The sequence below is a fragment of the Chionomys nivalis genome, chromosome 10 (assembly GCF_950005125.1).
Source record: "Chionomys nivalis chromosome 10, mChiNiv1.1, whole genome shotgun sequence".
In the NCBI taxonomy this organism is placed as follows: Eukaryota; Metazoa; Chordata; class Mammalia; order Rodentia; family Cricetidae; genus Chionomys; species Chionomys nivalis.
Window position 1 is genome coordinate 51,267,546 of NC_080095.1, and position 20,362 is coordinate 51,287,907.

A 20,362-nucleotide genomic window follows, 5' to 3' on the forward strand; every position below is an offset into this window, starting at 1 on the left:
CAAATGGGGAAACTGAGTCCAGAAGTCTGTTGACAAGGGCAAGATACTAGTCCGCAAATAAAGCACGGGTGTCTGTCTCTATCCACTGGGCTATTGTGCCAGGGCCAACCCCTCTCCTAATGCCACGTCTAGAAACACTTTGAGAATGAGGGGAATGTTGCCCAGATCAGAGTACGTGTGCCCTTTGGGAGGCTTGGGGGTTAGGAAGGGAAAAGGGGGAGGCAATTAGGTCTGACTCCTAGAGCTGAAGTCAAACCTGGGAGAAGGCACTCAGAGAGAGTTGAAGCCAAACCCGGGAGAAGCCATTCTCTGAGTGTATTATTTATCGCGTTCCATAAGCTATTCATCAATCCATTATTTATTCATCTCAACATTAAGGTAATTAAATATGAGCTCACCGGGAAAAGCCAAGACTGCAAGGGACAGGGATAGGAGTATGGCGAAGAGGGTCTTTAGAACGTCTGCAGCCATTGATTTGTGCAGATGCGCGAGGCTCCCCTTAGGTGACACCAAAGAGGGCGCCGCTTCGCAAGGTCCTGACTTGCTCACCAGCCTTTCCAGAACCCTAGTTCCAGTTCCCTCCTCCTGACCCCACCCCACTCCCCACCTCTCCGGGTCCTTCTCCTCCCACCACTCCTTATCCCCCAGCTAGGCAGCTTCGCCCTCCCCACGCCGCCGGGCTGCTGGGCGGCGCGGCTTTGCTGCCCGGCCGGGCGGCGCGCAGGCTGGCCAGCTTCGGATAGGCGCCGCCCGCAGCCAATCAGCGTGCCGGGGACGCTGCGCGCTTTAAGGCCGCTGCGGGGAGAACAGAAACCAAGTTCTCAGGCAACAAGCAGCATCTACCCGGCGGCAGGCGGGAGCCAGTGAGGCCCGGAAGGCTGCGGAGTGCGCCAGCCACTCGGAGTCCAGCGCGTCCCCACGTCTCCTCGTCTTCCTACGCCTCCCACCGGCAAGGTCCGACTGGTCTCTTCGCCTGGGCCAAGCCTGGGAGGGGGTTAGGAGCAGCCGCGCCCCCCTCCCCGCGGCAGCTGCCCCCCCCACCTCCGCCCAGCTTTCTCAGATCCGCTCACAGCCGCGTGCGCCCGGGCCGGTGCGCCCAGGCAGCGCCAGCCATGTCGATGCTGCCGTCGTTTGGTTTTACGCAAGAGCAAGTGGCGTGCGTGTGCGAGGTTCTGCAGCAAGGCGGGAACCTGGAACGCCTGGGAAGGTTCTTGTGGTCGCTGCCCGCCTGCGACCACCTGCATAAAAACGAGAGCGTGCTCAAGGCCAAGGCGGTGGTCGCCTTCCACCGCGGCAACTTCCGCGAGCTCTACAAGATCCTGGAGAGCCACCAGTTCTCGCCCCACAACCACCCCAAACTGCAGCAGCTGTGGCTGAAAGCGCACTACGTGGAAGCCGAGAAACTTCGCGGTCGGCCGCTGGGTGCCGTGGGCAAATATCGGGTACGCCGAAAATTCCCGCTGCCGCGAACCATCTGGGATGGCGAGGAGACCAGCTACTGCTTCAAGGAGAAGTCGCGGGGCGTGTTGAGGGAGTGGTACGCGCACAATCCCTACCCCTCGCCGCGGGAGAAGCGGGAGCTGGCCGAGGCCACCGGCCTCACCACCACCCAGGTCAGCAATTGGTTTAAGAACCGGAGGCAAAGAGACCGGGCTGCCGAGGCCAAGGAAAGGTACGCGGCGTGCTAGCCCAGGCTCGGGCGACCCCGGGAAGTCTCACCCTTCGCTCCTTTTTGCCCACCCAGCCCCCGCAGGCATCATTCCGGGATCTGTACCCGCCGGCGGCGAGCAGAGGTCCGTGGGGCGGCGCCCCGGCCTCGGCGACGCGGCAGTGAAAGTTCACGAACTCTTGAGGCTGCCTGCTAGGGACTGGGCCACATTTGCGTTGAGCACCCGCGCGTGGGTTTCTTTGGTGGGAAAGTGTGCTGAGAACAGCTGGCTCTGGGTTTGTTCTTCCTGCCTTGCTGGCTGGATGCGGCGAAGAGAGGGGTTGGCCAGGGAGTCTGTAGATCGGAGGGAAGGGGTGTATTGCTTGGTGTACGAGAGGGAAGCTGGTCCAGTGCGGTGGAAGGTCTCGAACCTCCGCCCTTTCTCTCCGACTCAGCCCCCAATGCCACCGGGCTCTTAACTGAGTCTCTCCAGCTGGTGTATGGATGAGAGTTCATTCCTCACCAGTTGGACAAAGGGAGGAGTCTAGTGAAGAAATACCCTGAAAAGAGAGATCTGGAGGAGTCGCTACTGGGTGTCGTGTCGGAGGCCCCTAGCCGGGAGAAGACTGCCGCCTGCCGCGCTCCCCTGTGCGTGGCCGGGTTGATTTCTCTGGCCCCGCCGTCCCTGCCGCAGGAGAGAGGCTACAGTCGCTGGCTTCTCCCGCCCTGGAGCTCCCAAGCAAAGCTATTTTTTTGGACGGGGGTCGGGGGGGGGGTGAGGGGAGGTCTCTGCTCCCCCCTCCTCGCGCAGACACGGTTTCTGCTAGGCCGGGGCGGTTAGCGGCAGGGCTTCTGGCTGCTGTTCGGAGGCAATCCCGACCGCGGGCGGCGAGGGCAGCGCAGCGCGGAGCAGAGCTAATGGTCTGGGGACCCGGGCACAGGGCCCCGCAGGCTGCCCTTTGTTCGTTGGCATCCCCGCGGCCAAAGATCTGGCTTCCACGTTTCCTTCTGGGTAGGAAACCACAGAGCCTGCCGAATTTCCGACGAAAGGAGCTCTCCGAGAGAGACCTTGCGAGGAAGGGAGAGTGCTGATGGGCAAGCGCTCGGCTAGGAGTGGCCGCCGCCGCCGCTCGGAAGGCGGAAGCGGCGAGCAGGGATGTCTAGAAATTGACTGGGACCGGGTGCGGGAACTGACACTCGGCTGTGCGGGGTCGAGCGACGCCCAGCCGAAGCCGGGCGGCGAAATTTTCCCTGCTGGCACAGGAAGGGAGGCTATGGATTGTTTGCGAGCAGCTTGAGAGGAGGACAGAAGGGGTTGAGAAACCAGCTAGGAGCAAAGAAACAGATTGCACGGTTCCATCTAGCCTTTAGTTCACAAAAAGGCGGGTCCCTGAAGCCAAGCGAGGGCCCACTCATGGATGAAATCCGAGAGACTGGCTAAGCTCCCTGTGTTTACTCAGGGTCGCTGGGCCGCTCTGGGCACGGCTTCCCATGACCGGTCCTAGGTCTCTGAAACCCAAGTCTTCGGACAGGGGCCGGGAAACTGGTCATCTAATTGTTTCCTCGGATGGTGGCAGGACTTTGACTTGGGTCACCGCGAGCATTTGTGCAGTGGGCAGTTTGTCTCCTGACCATTTCTTTAGCTCAACAACCATTTGTCCGAGGACTTCCAAACAGTCACTTGGGAGCACGGGACTAGTTGATGGGTCCTTTAACATAGCTGCTCGAACAAAATGGAAAGCACATTAATTTTGTTGCTTATTTTAAATAAACACGCTCACCCGAGTTTGAGGAGTACGGAAGAAACGGGGCTATCTCCAGGCAATAGGCTCCCCATTTCTCTAGTTGGCCTCCACCTTCCCCCAATGACCCTTGGGGATGGGTGGGAGGCAGAGCTCCTCCATTTGGGTTGGTGACAGATTGCACAATGGCCCTTTCCTCCCTCCAGCCCCCCCCTTCATCTCACACTTTTTTTTTTTAACCATATGGTGTTGTCCTCTATTTCTCAGGGAGAACACTGAAAACAATAACTCGTCCTCCAACAAGCAGAATCAACTCTCTCCTCTGGAAGGGGGCAAGCCGCTCATGTCCAGCTCAGAAGAGGAATTCTCACCTCCCCAAAGTCCAGACCAGAACTCGGTCCTCCTGCTACAGAGCAATATGGGCCACGCCAGGAGCTCAAACTATTCTCTCCCAGGCCTAACGGCCTCACAGCCCAGCCACGGCCTGCAAGCCCACCAACATCAGCTCCAGGACTCTCTGCTGGGCCCACTCACCTCCAGTCTGGTGGACTTGGGTTCCTAAGTGGGGAGGTACTGGGGTCTTGAAGGGACGGCTGGAGAAGCAACCAACATCAACAACTAGAGACACTTGTACATAGACGGCAGGAACAATTTTGCAGCTTGTCTCTGGGGTTCTTTGCGCATAAAGGAATGATGGGCTTTCACAATTGTCTTTTTAAAAAATTACAACCAACAGCGATCTCATTTGAGTATAGTCTCCCTCTTCCCTCGACTCTTAATACTCTTGCATTTCCCCTCCCACTGAAAGGTCAGGAAACAAAAGCACCTAGTCTTGGTCCTGGACAACCCAGGCATTCATTTCAGTAGCCACCTTCTCCACCTCTTCTTCCTCCTCTTCCCTCTCCTCCTCCTCTTCTTCATCTTCTTTTAGTGAAGAAAAATTACGAATCAACTAGATTTTAATTATTTCCTTTTTATTTATTGATGGAGAAATGGTTTAAGGAAGAGGAAAAGGAAAAGAGAAAGACATGACAAAGATAATGAAAACAAAAACAAATGAAAAAAAACCTCCAGGTTGAGAGGAGCTGGCTGCATTCTTAAGATGAATAGGAAAAATAAAATCATAACTGTTTTGATGGGAAAAATTAAGTTTACATTTTTCATATTTAGTGTTAAATAATTTTATGTAGATTAAAATAAAAGAACAGTATTAGTGGGGGAAAACAAGTGCCTAAATGTCTTAATGCTCTCTGTGTGAGGTGGCTAGAAATAGAAGTGGCATTAGTGATACAACTATTTTTGTCAAATTTAGTGGGGTTTTTTTTTGGTGATTGTTTTCTTTCTTTTTCTTTTGCTTATGACAAACTCTAACAGTGTACCAACAAGGGAGGGGAAGCCACTTTCCTAAACGTCCTCACTCCTACCCTCAGGACTTTCCTACCCGCAGGCTGCCTCTGCTGAGAGGAGGTCTATTCCTACTTTCTTCTTGCACAAGGGTGCCAACAAACTTGGCAACCCGGGATTTGTTACTAAAACAGCAAGTGTTTCTAGGCTTCTTTTCTATTGTACCCAAACCAGTCTAAATTAAAACTCAGTAGACCACCAGGAGTTTGATTCTGTTTCCGAGAAAGGTGAGTCCTGTGTTGCTGTCATTGGGCCTATTTAGAAACAAGTCTGCTTGCTTACTTAGGAATAGTTATGAATTACCGGTTATTTTTGAAGCCTGTTACCGGAAACCAAGAAAATAGGTTAATGATATGACAAAAGAAAAGACATTTAGCCTTGGGTATTTATTTATTTTTTATTATTTAGTAATGCAGTTTTGTTTACCACTGTTTCTTCTTCACAGCATTCATGTTAGCTCGGCTCTTCTGTGTTAACAGCTTATGAAAAGACTGTGAAAGCAAAAGTAATTTATCGGCTTTTTTTTTTAAAAAAAGGGAACTCGAACACAGATTTAAAATTACGAATTGATCTGTACAAATAAAAAGCAGGCCATCGGGAGCTCTTTTCTCAGATAGTGTCCAGAAAAATCCCAGTGATCATGAAGCCTCCATGTTCTTTTTTGCCTGGGGCAAAATGATGTATCTTCTGTATTTAGCTTTTAAGACTAGTGAAACAAATGGCATTATTTATTAAAATTTTACTCAGGATAACAGGATTGGCTTGCTTGTGCTTTGTAAAATATTGTTCCCCAGGGAGAGTCTATTTATTTTCTGACATGACAGTTTCATAATTTTGATTTTTCCTCATCTATAAATGTCAACATTAATATATTTCTTTCTTACCTTTCCCTGTAGTTCTTGACCTGAATGGAATGAGGTGTGGATGTGTGTGAAATTAAGGCCGCCCTATCATGAGTTTTCTTTTCTTTTTCTTTTTTTAACTGTCGAATTGTATGCGTTTAAAAGAGAAATGGTCACTGGTTTTAAATATAGTCACTTTTACTTATAATGCTATTTTCCCTTGGTGATGGACAGATGTGCACACAGCCGCTCAGAGACCATCATTTGGGCTTGGAGCTCCGGGTCCCAATCTCCCTTGTTAGTGTTTTGGATCATTAAGTCGGTGTTTATTTAAGTCACTAGGGTGTTTATTCTCCACGTCTTGGGCCACGGAGAAATGCCACCCTCTGCAGGAGGGGCTCTCCCAGGGAATCTCCACACATTCTTCGCATTCACGCCCCAAAACAAACACCCGGCCCAAAGATAGCTTTCGGTGACCCTGACAGGCTTCAAAGGAGACCGCGGAAATCTCTCTGGAAAATAAGGAAGGGCCAATTACTTTAATTTCTTACATGCCCTCGCTTCCTACTCCGACTACCCCCCACTCTTGCAGCTCCTCTTGGCATAATTGTAGCGTCGTGGAAGTTCTGTCTCCCAGGGCGCGCCGGCCCACTTCCTGCTCCTTTGGTTGGTGGATCTTGGAAAAGTCTGCAGGTCTGGCTAGCAGCTAAGACGGCGGGTCCTGTAAAAGCCCCCGTGATTACTGCTTGTAAACTCGTTAAAAGGACAGTTTTCTGTCATAGCCATAAACTCTTTGTAAAACCCCTGGCACTCGATCCAGAATGCACATATTCCAGATGTGTTTAATAAGACATTGCACAATCTGCCTCTCTCTGCCATCCCCAGCTCTGTCTGGCTAAGAGCGGGACAAGCAGGAGGAGGCGAAAAAGCTGGATATTGCTCTGAGTTTTTTTGGCAATCATTTTAGAGCGATCATGGGGGGGGGGTAACTAACTATATTTTTTTCCTTCGAGGAAATCTCCGAGAACCAGCTGCTAAGGAGCATCCAATTTACCTTCTTGGAGTCAAAGTTTAACCGAATGTGGAGCCTCTTTTCGTTTCTCCTCCGCAGATTTCATAGCGCTAGCCAAAAATTAATTGTTCAGCCTCTTATAAAGAAAGTGGTTTTAGGACAAAACTTCACAGCATTTGCCAAGTGAAATTAAAAATAAAACCCACCAAATCGAGAGATGATTTCAAAACGTCTTCAATCTCAATACAAGGTCGCTGGGATCCGGCTGTCTTCTTTCCTTCTCCCGTGATCCTTTGGCTGAGAAAGACGCTTCTTAAGTGTTCTGAGGCTAAAGGGTTTGGCCAGCAATTCCTGAGTCTTTGGCTTGCCTGGTGGGGATTCAAGAACCTGGATCTGGTCGCTGTAGGTACTGAATCTATTTTCTAGGTAAGGACAGCTTGGTCTTCATCTTGAGATAGGGTGGAAGCTACCAGTGGGACCGCGCTGGTGGCCTAGCTCCAAGTTTGCCAAGTGTTGACTCCTGACTCCATTGACTCTGGTCAGGTCGCCTTCCCTGCAAGCCACCGAGGGCCCTCTGAGCACCAGATACCGCACCCCAGCGCACTTGCCCTCCCTCCGGCTGTGCACACCCCTCACCCCCACACCCCCGCTTGCAGAGACCGCATTCGTAGCGGCCTCCCATGCCTGAAGGTCTTTCAAGGGGGCCCACGGGCAGGACTCCAGACTCAAGATCAAGAGGCCGGTGACCAGGACTCCAGACTCAAGATCAAGAGGCCGGTGACCTGTGCTTCTTCGCTTGCAGAGAACTGGGGGTAGGGTAGGGAGTGGGTGGGAGCGACTGTTCTCTGCCCTCTGGGGAGGGGGAGGCTGTTGGTGCCACTCTGCATTGAGGGGACAAGGGCAGTCCTGGAGGACCTCTCTGCAACAAGAGAACCGCACCTGTCTCAGGACCCGGATTTTTAGGAGGCTCCAGGCACAGGGTCTGGTGGTGCGAAGTCCCTGATAGCAGAGGAGGCCAGGCTGGCCTCAGGTGAGAAAATAAAGCCTTGGGTTGAGCCTTGTGAGACAAAGCAGCGTCTCATCTTGGGCGTCCGGGGTCATCTCCCAGACTCAAGGCTCGGCCTCATTGTTGAGTTTCTGGCACTAGAGTGGCACGGGAAGCTCCATAGCAGGGTGACACCTGGCCTTGAAGTGGACTAAGTCTCGGGGCTGCATGAGGCTCCCTGAGCAGGTGTCAGGGCTCCTGGGCTTCTTCAACTCTGGCCCGGAGTCTCGCCCCTTGCGACCTCGGCCTGGCGGCCCATTCCCCAGCGGCCCTTCCTACTAGACTGGGGCCCTGTCTTTGGCTCTGTGGTTTAAACGCCTTACTCAAATGCGATCCAAGCAGTGCCAATCAGGGAGATGGCCTATTTGGGAGCTAGTCGCCATTTCTACAGCTGGAGAGTGGCACCTGGCTTCTAAAGTATAACCTTTATGGCAGAGAAGTAACTTTGTTTCCAGTGTAACACGGTTGCGGAAGGGGTGAGGGGGCAGCTACCTTTGTTCCCTTTGTCCAGTCCCAGACCCAGGGAGAAGGCGGCAGCCCACCTGCGCAGCATTCTTGTGTAGAAGTACACAAATCCCAGATTTAACAGAGGTGGATGGTATGGACAGGCACAGGTGGGTTATTCCTTTTCCAAAGCTTTCTCCCGGAAGACTCTAAAGAATCCTAGATCACCTCCTCCAGCCGTGCAAAGCAGAGGAATCTGTGTATGTGGCCACTACATCTCACATTTCGCAGTGAGGGTACCCGAGGACTTGGTTCTATAGGTGCAGGTATGCTGTGTTACCATAGCCAAGTGGGGACTTTGAGCACCCCAAGTTCATAGAGACTCCTTCGCCGGTCTGACTGGATCCAGAAATCCACCTGGGACGTCTCTAAGTGCGGGGGAGGGGCAGATGGCAAGAGGTAGGTGAACCAGCAGGAAACAAAAACTATAAAAATTATGTACGAAATGTTGGCTTTTCTTCTACCCAGAAGGCCTCATTTTCTTGCACGTTTTAAACTCAGCAAACACACACACACGGACACACACACACACACACACACACAACTTCATTCCAGCTGATGAAATCGGAAACCTGTTCTCCTACTGAGGATGACAATCAGGGTTTTAGACGCCGTGGTCCTTTCAGACAGCGAGAAACAACACCGCAGTAGCATTTAAAAACAAAGCAAAAGAGACTGCTGGAGGCGCGTGGAAAGCCGGCGGTTCTCCTGTCCGCTCCTCAGATCTTCTTTTAACTTGTTAATGGACAGCTGAGCCCGGGGTTCTCGGCAGGTAGAGTACGATCTCACACCGGCTTTTAAGAAAGGTACACACTATTGTCTGTTACCGTGATCGGAAAATATCCGCCATGGTCAAACAGAACAATGTAGGAAAGAAAACTGAAAACCAAACATCAAAACCAAGTCCTATTATTGAAAAGGCGAATAGATTAGCTTTAGATTTTACATATACTTCTGTGTGCCTGAAGTGGCCTCTCAATTGTAATTTAAAATGTGGAAAGATTCTGAGTGGACATTCTTCTTCCTTATAGTTAGTGATTGTCATTGAAAGAAAAAGAGGTAGAGAGATTCTGGACCTTTATATAATAATACAGACTGCAAATTATAGCACCTACATCTATCTGGTCCCCTTCCTGCACTTCCCTTACAGTTATTAAAAAAATAACATATACTTTATGAGAAAAACACAGGTAGAATCAAATAGAAATATCACGGGCTGACACTTCCAATTTTACTTTAATATGCAGTACAAGTTAGTTTAATTTGGACTTTAAATGGATTATGACTTTTAAAATGCCATGACTCATTCACGATAGAACCAACTTTGGAGGGGGAGCTGGGAAATTGGCGGTGGCTCAGGATCTGAGTGGACATTCATGTAGAATTAAAATAAGGGTCCCCAGTTATGCATTTTCACTGACACAAGACACCGTGTCTTGAGATTCTTACAGAATACATCTCATAGTCAGTGTCCTTGATAATCTATAGATTCCAGGCAACACATCTGTGAAATGGATTTTTGAGGTGTTCTATTGACATTAAATATTTTTTACAAATTCAACTACTCTCCCACCCTCTCGGCATACACGTTTTGTTTTTTTTTTTTCCTTTTGCCCTCGGGTAAGGCTTTAGCTGCTTTGCTAAAATTTCTAATTTGACTTTCCAGTCACTTAAGTGGTTTAAATACTAGGAAAAGACAATGGGATGGTAAACCCTGCCTCACCCGAGAACAAAATAAAGCAATCCAACACCTCAAGCTCACCTAAGTGTGACATCTTTGGTTGGCTCACACACAAATATTATATGACTGTACCCATCTGCCTGTGGCAGCACTTGTGTGGGCCCAGTGTGGCAGTGGTGGGGACCTGAGGGGTGATAGATGGAAACAAGCTCACAGAGAGCTGTTTTGAGAGTGAGATGGCCTGCTCTGCAACACTGAGCAGAGTTGTACATCTAAACCCATTTAGTCAAGGAAGACGGAACTAGTGAAGAATTTACATAGAATTGCTTTGAAGGTGGAAGTCAGTGCAGCCATTTCTAAAGGTTGTGCTAGAGAGAATGTCAGCGCTCTTAGTGTCTATGAGGTGAAGACAACATTTCAACAACCGAACCTTTGTCTGCCTTCAGACCCGTGTGCTGCATATCTTTTAAGCACTGCTGATGCTATGTAAACATGACATGCTTCCCCTAAAGTCAAGTCAAGGTTTCTTCCTTTTTCTTTCTTTCTTTTTTTTTTTTTTTACATTTTAATTGAAGAATAATATTGCTCAGGGCGCTACCTCTGAGTACAAATCACTAATCTAAGAAAATCAATTCTGGGAATCTGGAACCAATGACTATTTCCAAAATAAACAGACAAAAATCTTCATTTAAAAAAAAAAGGCCAGGAGGATTATTTTACATGCTGTGTATCTCCTGGTTTCTCTCTCTCTCTCTCTCTCTCTCTCTCTCTCTCTCTCTCTCTCTCACACACACACACACACACACACACACATTTTTTGTGTGTGTGGAAGAACTAGCAAGCAGAATGATAATAACAGGCCCCTTACTATATTTCTACCTTAAAAAAAAATCAGTCTGTTTTAAAGTTCCTAAACTGTGCTGGTTAGCTCTTCCAATATTAATATATCTTTGAAACAAAGCTGAAGGCATTTTTATATTGCCTCTAGAAAATTTCATCCTAGAGAGTGGAAGGAGGTGTAAAAAAAGAAAGACATAGCAAACATAAAATAGTATGATTTTAAATTCATACTACAATTTCAAAGCAAAAAAAAACATTATTCGCAAAGAGCAAAAGAATGTAGACCTTTCTGCTTTGGTCCAGCTAAAGCAAGAATTAAACCAAGATTAAGATGAATGGGGAGGGAGGGTCACTCCCCCCACCCCCAGGGTTTCTCTGTGCAGCTTTGGAGTCAGTCCTAGAACTTGTTATATAGACCAGCCTGGCCTGGAGCTCACAGAGATCCGCCTGCCTCTGCCTCCCGAGTGCTGGCATTAAAGGCGTGCACCAGGCTGAGTCACTCTTCTTTAGGGATGCTGGTTACCCGTGCTCGAATGGGTGACCCTCCAACCATGCACATACTAGCAGCACTAAGTGGGCTTTTTAAAAAATAAAGTACATGAAATTATGGTGGGGGGAAATGGGAGGAATTGGGGAGAGGAAGCAGAGTAATTTTGATCAAAACACATTAATAAGAAAAGGATGGGGAGATTTTGAGAGATGGGTCTCCCCCAGACCTCGGTGTGGACATCCTACATATTGATGCCGAGGGAAGAAAGGAAGGCAGGGAAATTCCTACTCACAGGAATTTCTTAGAAACCCCTCGTGGAGGTTTCCCTTTTACTATAAGCAAGCAATGACATCCAGGTAACAGGGAGAAGATGCTGGAATCTACCTGAGGTTAGGGATTATACCCATGACTTCTAATCGGTAGAACTTCTCATAGACAGCATGGAAATGTCTCATTCTATCCCAAATCCAGGGACCACTAGAAGCTAAGAAACTGCCTCTCCCTCTCGGTCCACCATTGGCTGTGGATAAATGTTGAGTTTTCTGAAAAGTATTTTCTATTCCCGTTGGGGGACAAGAAAGAGTTAATTTGATTTCTGATAGGTTTCACACGGTGGCCAAGTCTGCCAAAAAGGAGAGGAAGCAGAGACCAGCCCTATGATTAATTCTACCTGTTTTTCCCATGAGCCATCACCTGCTTCAGGGGTCATGAATAGCAGGTAGCTCTCCCTCTCCTGGGCTCTGAGAGCCTCGTTTGTTTGGTGACAGCTGAGTGACAAGGCCTGAAATCCGAGCCCGTGGCCGGGCCTGATGTGGGGATAAAAACCCTGGATGTTCCCTCAAACATTTCAGGAAATGAAAGTTGTAACGCGATCCCTCCTGCGCCCACATCTCCCCCAGCAAACACAAAAGCTCAAAGGAGCCTTCTCGGATTGAATTCGGCCTGGAGTTGATGGAGGGAAAGCGGAGCTCAGCTCGCGGTGGAGGGGTGGGAGGGGTGCTGGGGCCTAGGCTGGCAAGCTTTGGGAGCCAAGGAGGAGGCGAGCAGGGCGGCTGGGCGCCTGTGGCCTGCGCGGCGACTCTAGGGCCTGCTCTTTTGCTGCGCCCCTTCACAGCCACACGGTGAAATCCGTCTTCAGGGTCAACCCCGAGTGGGAGGAGACCCTGAGCCCATGCGCTTAGGCCTTGCGGTCTCCAATACCCCCTGGCCACAGCTCAGGCCCAGGCCTCGCCTCTGCCGTACCCGTTTGCCTGGGTGATGAAGGTTCCAGAACCTTAGGCCAGGCCTTGGGCCTGAGCTCCCTCCCGAGCTGGCCACGCAGGCGGGTGCAGCTGCTAGGGTCCCGAGGCAGGGAGGCGAGAACGCCAGGGCCTCACTCAGCACCCTCCCGCCCGGCCGCCCTCATCAGTCAGCGGCCTCCCGGCCTGGCCTCGCAGCACTGGCTGTGGAAGCTTCCAGCGGGTGCCTGGAGGGGGGCGGAGGTAATGGGAGAAGCAAAGCCGAGAAGTTAACGCTTGCTCCGACCCCCACGCGGTCCTCCGTCGGTGGCTCGTAGTAGCCTGTCAATCACCGAGCCCAGAGTGGGATCCAGCTCCGGGTAGGTGGGGGGAAATTGAACCAGGGTCCCTCCAGGGGGATATTTTTTCTTCATTCAACAGCTGCGACTGTTCTCTTCACCCCTGAATTTTTTTTTTTTTACTTTTTTTTTTCTCCCCTGCACTAAGAAATCTTCCCCAGACAGCATTATTAGTCCTCATTTCCTCAATCTTTACGGTGATGGCGAGGTCCTCCCTCCCCTTGAGCATAGAAACACACTACTGATACTGATCCAGGAAGCAGAATAGTGCAATAGTGCAGAGTCAGAGATACCTCTCTTGCACACACTTGCAAATTGTGCCTCTTGGGGAAAGTGGCATAATTTCTCCGAGCCTTGATTTCTTCCTTGGGAAAATAGGAATTACGATACACTGCAGGGAAGCTAAAATAAGCCGGAGTATTGCATATAAAATGCTTAGCACAATAGACATATAATGAATGGTAGCTATAATTATAACATACTTGAAGCCTCCTTGGATTGCCACAAAGCTGCCTGGGAAAATTCCCATGATGCTAGAGTTTCCAGTGAAGGCAGTTTATAATCATTCCTCTTTTTGTTTATAACAATGAAAGAAGACAAATTAGTTTATAGTGAACTAAGGTTTGATTAGTTTTTTTGTTTGTTTGTTTTTGAAGATCGTCAAAACTGAAATTTATTTCTTGAAGTTCTAAGTAAGAGCAGAATCTAGAGGTCTAATTCCAGTAACCCAATCCTGGAAGGATATTTAATCTGTAGTACTTGGATTTGCAGTCTATATTCTTTATGATTTGAACTCCTACATAGATACCATCATACATGGTAGAATTCCATTGGTGAAAAATGAAACCTTCTTCAAGGTGTCTCGGATGACAAATTACTTATAAGGGAACTAAGGCATTCAGTTGAATAGAGAATTTAAGGCCCCACCTAAATATGTCAACATGAGTGTAGAATAAGAAACTGCTTTGAAGATTTAATGCCTTGCTGATGGTAACGCAGTGCTGGGTAGCATGGTACCTGATAAATATTTTTTGAGTAAATGAATGGGCTGCTGAGACAATGGAAAGTCTTCAGTTAGAACAGAGCTCCTTGAGTTGGAGTTTTGCAAGGTCCTCTTGGGTACATTTCTTCTCTGGTGACCAGGGATGAATAGCTCATTTTAGCATATAAAACACACCTTCTCTGACCTCAAGGATTTTCTCATCCCCTGTATTACTGAAAGCAAAATATTTAGCTGAAAGTTGCTTAGAGAAAAAGAAGGGGAAGGAGTAAAGGAGGAAGGGAGGGAGGGAGGGAGGAAGAGAGAGAGAGAGACAGAGAGAGATTGAGATTAACTTTAAGGATGAGCCTCATGCACTGTGATCCTTCCAGTTACATCACTTTTTGTGTCTCCTCTTTAAACATTACATTTCCCCCATCGCCAGTATCTTAATTTTCTTCGGAAGACTCCTGGTCAACTAAAACTATAAATGTTCAAATTTTTGGCTTAGAAAAGCTGACCAGTTTACAGCCAGTCACCGTATACGTTCAGGAAGAATTCAATACCTCTTTTCCATTTGTTTATGAATTTCTATATTGTACTCACATATTCCTTGTAGAGATAAATGTTTTTAAGTATTTTGAAACCTGTATGGTTTGGGCATATATGATTGCATTTATCCTCAGGCATGCATATTTGGGCAAATGCATTTTCTATTGCTACTTTTATTTGTAAAGGTGTGGACGTAAGAAGTGTATAGAAATGAGTAGAAGATAAAGAGAGATATCAGATCTCTGGCTTTATGGAATTACTTATACTAGAGAAACATTTGACAGGAACTATGAGTACATTGCTGCTTAATCCTTTGCATATTGTGAAATAATTTGCACAGTGCCAGGGCCAAGAGTTTTTAGAATTGTGTTTTTCTGCCACTGCTCTTAACATGACTGGAGTAAAGAAATATGTAGCGTTTCTTTCTTTTTTCTCTCTCTGTCTCTCTCTTTCTGAATTGTTTCAGCACCCACAAGTTTAGAAACACAAAAATATGTCCATGTGCTCACTGAAAAAACAAGGAGAAATAAGAAAGGGCATTTTCTGCCTAGGAGTAAGTTCATTTAAATTAGATTAAACTTTGTAGAGGGGGTGCTTCAAGGAGGTTTGGGTGAATTCCAAGTCTTAGCAGATCATTGAAGAAATGAAAGGCCTGAGGGCATTCCAGCAGGCATGTCCGCTCTACATCAGAATCAGTTCATTCCAAATGGAAAAACATAGGACTGAGCTTGAAGGCTGGATAAAGCTGGGAGTTTTGTTTCTACTCTGCAGATGCATCGTAGTGAAATAAAATGAATGTGGCAATCTAGGCCCCCCTTTTCAGGCTAAAGGGCTTGTATATAACTGCCGAGGCCAGAGTTTCTGTTCAATCCCTTAGCTGCCACGAAACTGAAAGACGTTTTTGTCAATATGCTCAGAAATATAGTCACTCTCCTCCTACTGGAAATCACTTACAGAGAAAATGAAATAGCCCTCATGGAACGCTTACAAGATAACAAAGCTGTCGTCAGCATATTTCAAGCATGGCATTTTATCATTTTCATTATAGGTCAATTGCAGATAGCCCTGTAGTCCGTTAGCTACTGATTGTACTTCCCCCTCCTTCTGGTTTAGACCAAAAATGACAGGTGAATATCACGGTTTCATATCAAATGCAAAATGTCAATATTAGTCAGCTGAGCAGAGTCATGTATGATGTCCAAAGTTTATTTTTCAGATTTTGAGTTTTCGGCATTATGTAGTGGCAAAATTGCAGTCAAAAGATTCATTTGACAAATGCTATGATTTGAGACCACCCTCCTTTTTATTACTAGATTATAAAAAAACTCCAAGACAATGAAGACTCTGTTTTAAACAACTACTTAAAATGGATAAAATATATTAAAAACGAAAGAACCATGCTTTATGGTAAAGAAAGAAGTAAAACTCACAAATAAAATTAAAAATTGATCGAGTCTTCCATTATGTTCCATTATGAACAACACAATGATTAAGAAAGACTAATCTTCCTGGCTGGTCCTCTCAGCCATACTTCCTTTGAGAAGTGAACCAGAGGAAGTATGGCAATGAGGATTAGGAGACTCAGACCCTGCAAGCCAGTGGGTGTACTATGGATTGTATTACCTGCAAGAGCGGAGGCAAAATACCCATAAAATAGCCTTTCAGATTCAGTTTGTCTCAAGTTACATTGTGAAATTCAGTGGCTTGGTGCAGTTGTATACCCGTTGGCTCTAGAGAATTAAAGAGAATTGGGGTGGGCCAACCATTGTACAGAAGGGCTGCAGGCGGTACCAGGGGCACTGGGGTTTGTGGTTTCCTGTGGGAAATGCTTTTGGTGATCGCTTGCTCTGTTTGGTAGAGTGGGAAAGAAAAAGAAGGTCCAGAGCAGGATGTGTGGCTCCTTGGTTAACAGGCCAGTCTATACTGTATTGACTAATTTCATATAGGACATAACTTGTAAATTTATCATTGGCCCTTTCTGACTCAGTTCACTGACTTGTAAAATAAATGGAATTATAGGTCTTTATACATTAGGAGACTTGTAGCTTGTCATAGTTCTTAGCTGAGAAATAAAAACTCAAGTCCTGACTAGACAATTCCCTGTAAGATTCTTTATTCTCTTGACAGAGGTATTAACAATCCTGAGATCCTGGCTGGAATTTAAGAGGAAAACCCTGCATATGTTCATTTATGTTCCGGTTGTAACTAGAAGTATTATTTTTTACTTCCCATTCTAGACTTTAGTGGGCTGGGCTGGGGTGGGCTGTCACCCTAATGGCTGATGATGGAAGATGGTCTATTTTGATATGTGTCATTGGTATGACTTTTAAAGAGTGAATACAGATTTTTACATTAAAAATTCTATTTATTTATTAGAGGAAATATGGTATTTAATAAATTTGGGTGAATTATTGAGACTTTGGTATTAATGTCTTTTTGCCTACTATGTGTCTTTGTGACTACTAGTTTCTATTTTTTTTAGTAAAACTTTTGTTTAAAAAAATCAATGATTGGGTTTTATATGAGCCAGTGGGTTATTAGAGATGGATAAAATACCATCTGTGATAGAATCTGTCAATAGGTCAGCTTAATGTCATAGAAAAATCTTATCTTAAATCGGCTGTTTAAAGACCGTCATCACAGTGAGCAGTGAGTTCCAAATGAATACAGTTTTGGATAACAGGCAAATGAGAGATCTATTTCCTCAGCCATTTGACCCATCTAGCCTTCTCCTAAAACTCTATATCCCTTATTCCTTTGTTATCTTTCTATGTGACACATTCTAATGACTTGCGCTAGGAAGGTTTGATGCAATTGTCTTTCTGACTCCATCTTTATTGAATGATTGATTCATTCATCGATAGTGGGCAATTAAACTAAGCCTAGCGGGAGAGAACATTAGAGTTGGTAATGAAGTTGGATTAAAGGGCATAAAAGCAAATATTTTCTCTTTTCCTGATAAAGCTGTGCTTATAATGAGCCAAGGATTTGAAAAAAAAAGCAAAATGTAATGCTAGAAGGGATTAGATGATTGAGCGAACTTGCACCACCTGGTTGAACCAATGGCATGGCGCGTAGAAAACAGACAAGTCAGAAAGAAAAACAAAACACAATAAACACCACCACTCCAACCCTCGACATGCCGGCACAGAGATCTCTGCTAAACGTCTGTCCCTTTTGTTTTCCTCAGGAATGGATCCAAATATTTAGGTATGTTCTCAGTGTTGCATTAAATTAGAAATTTTGCCAAGAATGAAAGTTCAAGAAAAAGGAAATTGCTGGCCATGTATGTGCAAGAAATGTCAATAAATGTCAGGCCTAAAACAGGAAGCATCTCGTGAGAATTTAGACTCAGCATGATCTCTGTGATAACTGTGAGGGAAAGGAAGAACTATTCCTTGGTTCCTTTCATCCCTCTCCTCTCCATGTTCATATTGTAGCCAGGCAAGCCCAGGGTCTTCAACATATCAGGCAAGTACTTCTGCCCCTGAGACAGAATTTCTCTGTGTAACAGCCCTGGCTGTGTTGGAACACGCTCTGTAGACCAGGCTGGCCTAGAACTTATAGAGATCCACCTGCCTCTGCTTCCCAAGTGCTGAGATTGAAAGGTGTGTGCCGCCACTGCCCAGTTTAGGCAAGTACTTTCTACTGAGGTATGTCCAGGGCTTGTTTAGCTCTTATAGAAGCATTTTTCTACCTTGAGAGTGTGGCAGCAGTTAAAAAGTCATGATTCTGAGAGGCCTCTTTGCCCCCCCTGGGTATGATTTAAGCTGGTTGTCTCAGACCACTCACTAATTCACAGAGTTGAAGCTGAGGTGATATTTATTTTAAAGTGTTGAGGTTGCAGTCATTGTCACTCCAGACCTTCGCAAGGCACAGTGTGCACTGAAACACGCCAAACAAAAATGGTGCCCACGTGCCCCAGGAAAACGTCTTGGCCCTAGGTGCCCACGTGCCCCAGGAAAACGTCTTAGCCCTAGGAAATGTGCATGAAGTAATGAGAGAGAGATTTTATCTAACCAGATCCAGTGAATTTACTGGTATTTTACTTGATATTAAACCAGGAAAGACAGATCAGATTCTTCCAAGTGCCTAAGGCTGTGTGCCTTCATAAGAAGAGTGTTATGGTTCCATAAAACACTACCTGAAGTGCAGTGAGCCTGTTCTGTGCTGTATGCACGTTCCAACCTTAGGAAGAGTTTATAATTTTTTCCCCTAGACAGGGTCTCTCTTGTGTAGCACAGGTGCTGTCCTGGAACTCTCTCTGTAGACCAGGCTGGCCTTGAACTCACAGAGATCTACCTGCACCCCAAATCCTGGGATTAAAAGCATGCACCACTGGGGTTAAGAGCAATTCTGTTCTCCCAGAGGGCCCAGGTTCAATTCCCAGTACCCCAAATGGCAGCTTACAACTGCCTGTAACTCTAAGATCTGACACCCTCACACAAACATACATGCAGGCAAAGCACCAATACACATACAATAAAAAATAAATAAAAATTAAAAAGAAATCATGCAGCACCACTTCTGCTTAGTTTGTAAGTTGAAAGTAGGCAGACAACCTCATACGCTGTCTCTTCCCAGTAAACCAGATAGCTCCTAAGGCACAGCAAAGCTCTCAGACCACAGGGGTGTGTTTCTATATTTCACTATTAAAATCTGATTTATATGTATTTAAAAGAGTTTGTTTCTATTTATTTTCTTGTGTGTGTGTGTGTGTGTGTGTGTACATATGCCACACAGCAAGCATATGGAGTCAAGGCATTTCCCTACTCTCCTTTGTGTAATTGCTTCTATCGTCCACCATTTAGGTCCTGGACCTTGACCTCCGGTGGTCAGGCTTGGAGGCAAATGTCTTTACCCGTGGAGTTAACTTGTTGGCCATATTTTATATTTTTAATCAGAACCATATCCTCCACAAAAGTTTGCCAGCACGTATTTTAACAGCCTAAAAGCCTTGCTGTGCCCAATGTCTTGGCAAAGCTAGTCTAAACGGTCATTGATTTCATTTATTACAATCATCTAATATGGCTTTTATTTTCTTCTTAGGAGTTTGGAGTGACTAGGGGTTGGGGGCATAGGAAATTCACATTTGAAGTTCTAGGTAACTCATGAGAACAGCCCTAGTTGCCTGCCGAACTCCAGTTGTTTAAAAAGGGTTTGTGCAGATATGTTTAAAACTTACTGCCAGCTTCCAGGCCCACTCAGGACTATCATATTTAGCCTTTAGAAAAGACTTTCTAGTGTTGCTTACAAAAGGAACTATTATGCGCTCTATAAAGCCCTTCTAGTCTAATTTAGGACGGGTGCAGATAAGTTTTTGGTTGAGCACACTAATTAAACCTCAAAGGCCTAGGGCTCAGGTTGAAACCAAATAGGATCTCATGATTCTTAAATCGTTCACACGTCAGATGGGATCGATGTGAGATGCTTTGGACCATTGCCTTGGTCAATTTCAGAAGATGCCATCAGTCTCTTTCCCTTCTTTCTCCCAGGGAGAAAACCTCAATCCCAGAGCTTTGTAAATGACTAGACCAACCGTTTTCTTTTCTGAATATTTAATAAACATTCCTGGTGTTCTCTCACACTGCCTGATGTTCTGAAACAGGGGCTACTGTTCATTAAGGTTAAGGGAAAAGAACCATTAAACCTGATCGCTAAGGAGGGCCTGAGGAGGGTTTGGTTAGCCTCATATATATATTCTTGTTCTTTTCTTTTGGTTTTTCATGGCAGGGTCTCTCTTCATAAGCTGCTATGGAGCTCACTATGTAAACCAGGCTGGCCTTGAACTCAAAGAGATCTGCCTGCCTCTGCCTCCCAAGTGCTGGGACTAAAGTTAAAAGTATGCACCGCCACACCCAGCTCTGGGGTTTTGTTCTTTAAAAATATTTTACTTAGGGTCTTCCTAGTAGCCCAGATCTGTGGCCTTCCACCTCCAGAGCTCTGGGATTACAGGTGTGTACCACTATATTTGGCTGACGTCTTAATGACCATTTTCCTGCTACTGTTTTCTACAGAACCCAATTTCTATTGGTATTCCTGCCTTT

The 20,362-nt window shown here is 46.5% G+C and overlaps 1 protein-coding gene across 1 annotated transcript; it reads left to right on the forward strand.

Annotated features, from left to right (window-relative positions):
* The first annotated feature begins 803 nt into the window (after positions 1-803).
* LOC130882616 (homeobox protein SIX1) lies at positions 804-4,411 on the forward strand. Its single transcript, XM_057782873.1, has 2 exons — positions 804-1,672; positions 3,658-4,411. The coding sequence occupies exons 1-2, from the start codon at positions 1,113-1,115 to the stop codon at positions 3,950-3,952; spliced, it is 855 nt and encodes a 284-aa protein (XP_057638856.1). The 5' UTR covers positions 804-1,112; the 3' UTR covers positions 3,953-4,411.
* The last annotated feature ends 15,951 nt before the right edge of the window (positions 4,412-20,362 follow it).

Bases quoted from the DNA above. Each gene is read 5' to 3' on its own strand.
- LOC130882616 (XM_057782873.1), top strand. From the start codon at position 1,113: ATGTCGATGCTGCCGTCGTTTGGTTTTACGCAAGAGCAAGTGGCGTGC. The intron at 1,673-3,657 runs GTACGCGGCGTG...TCTATTTCTCAG, and splicing joins GCTGCCGAGGCCAAGGAAAG to GGAGAACACTGAAAACAATA.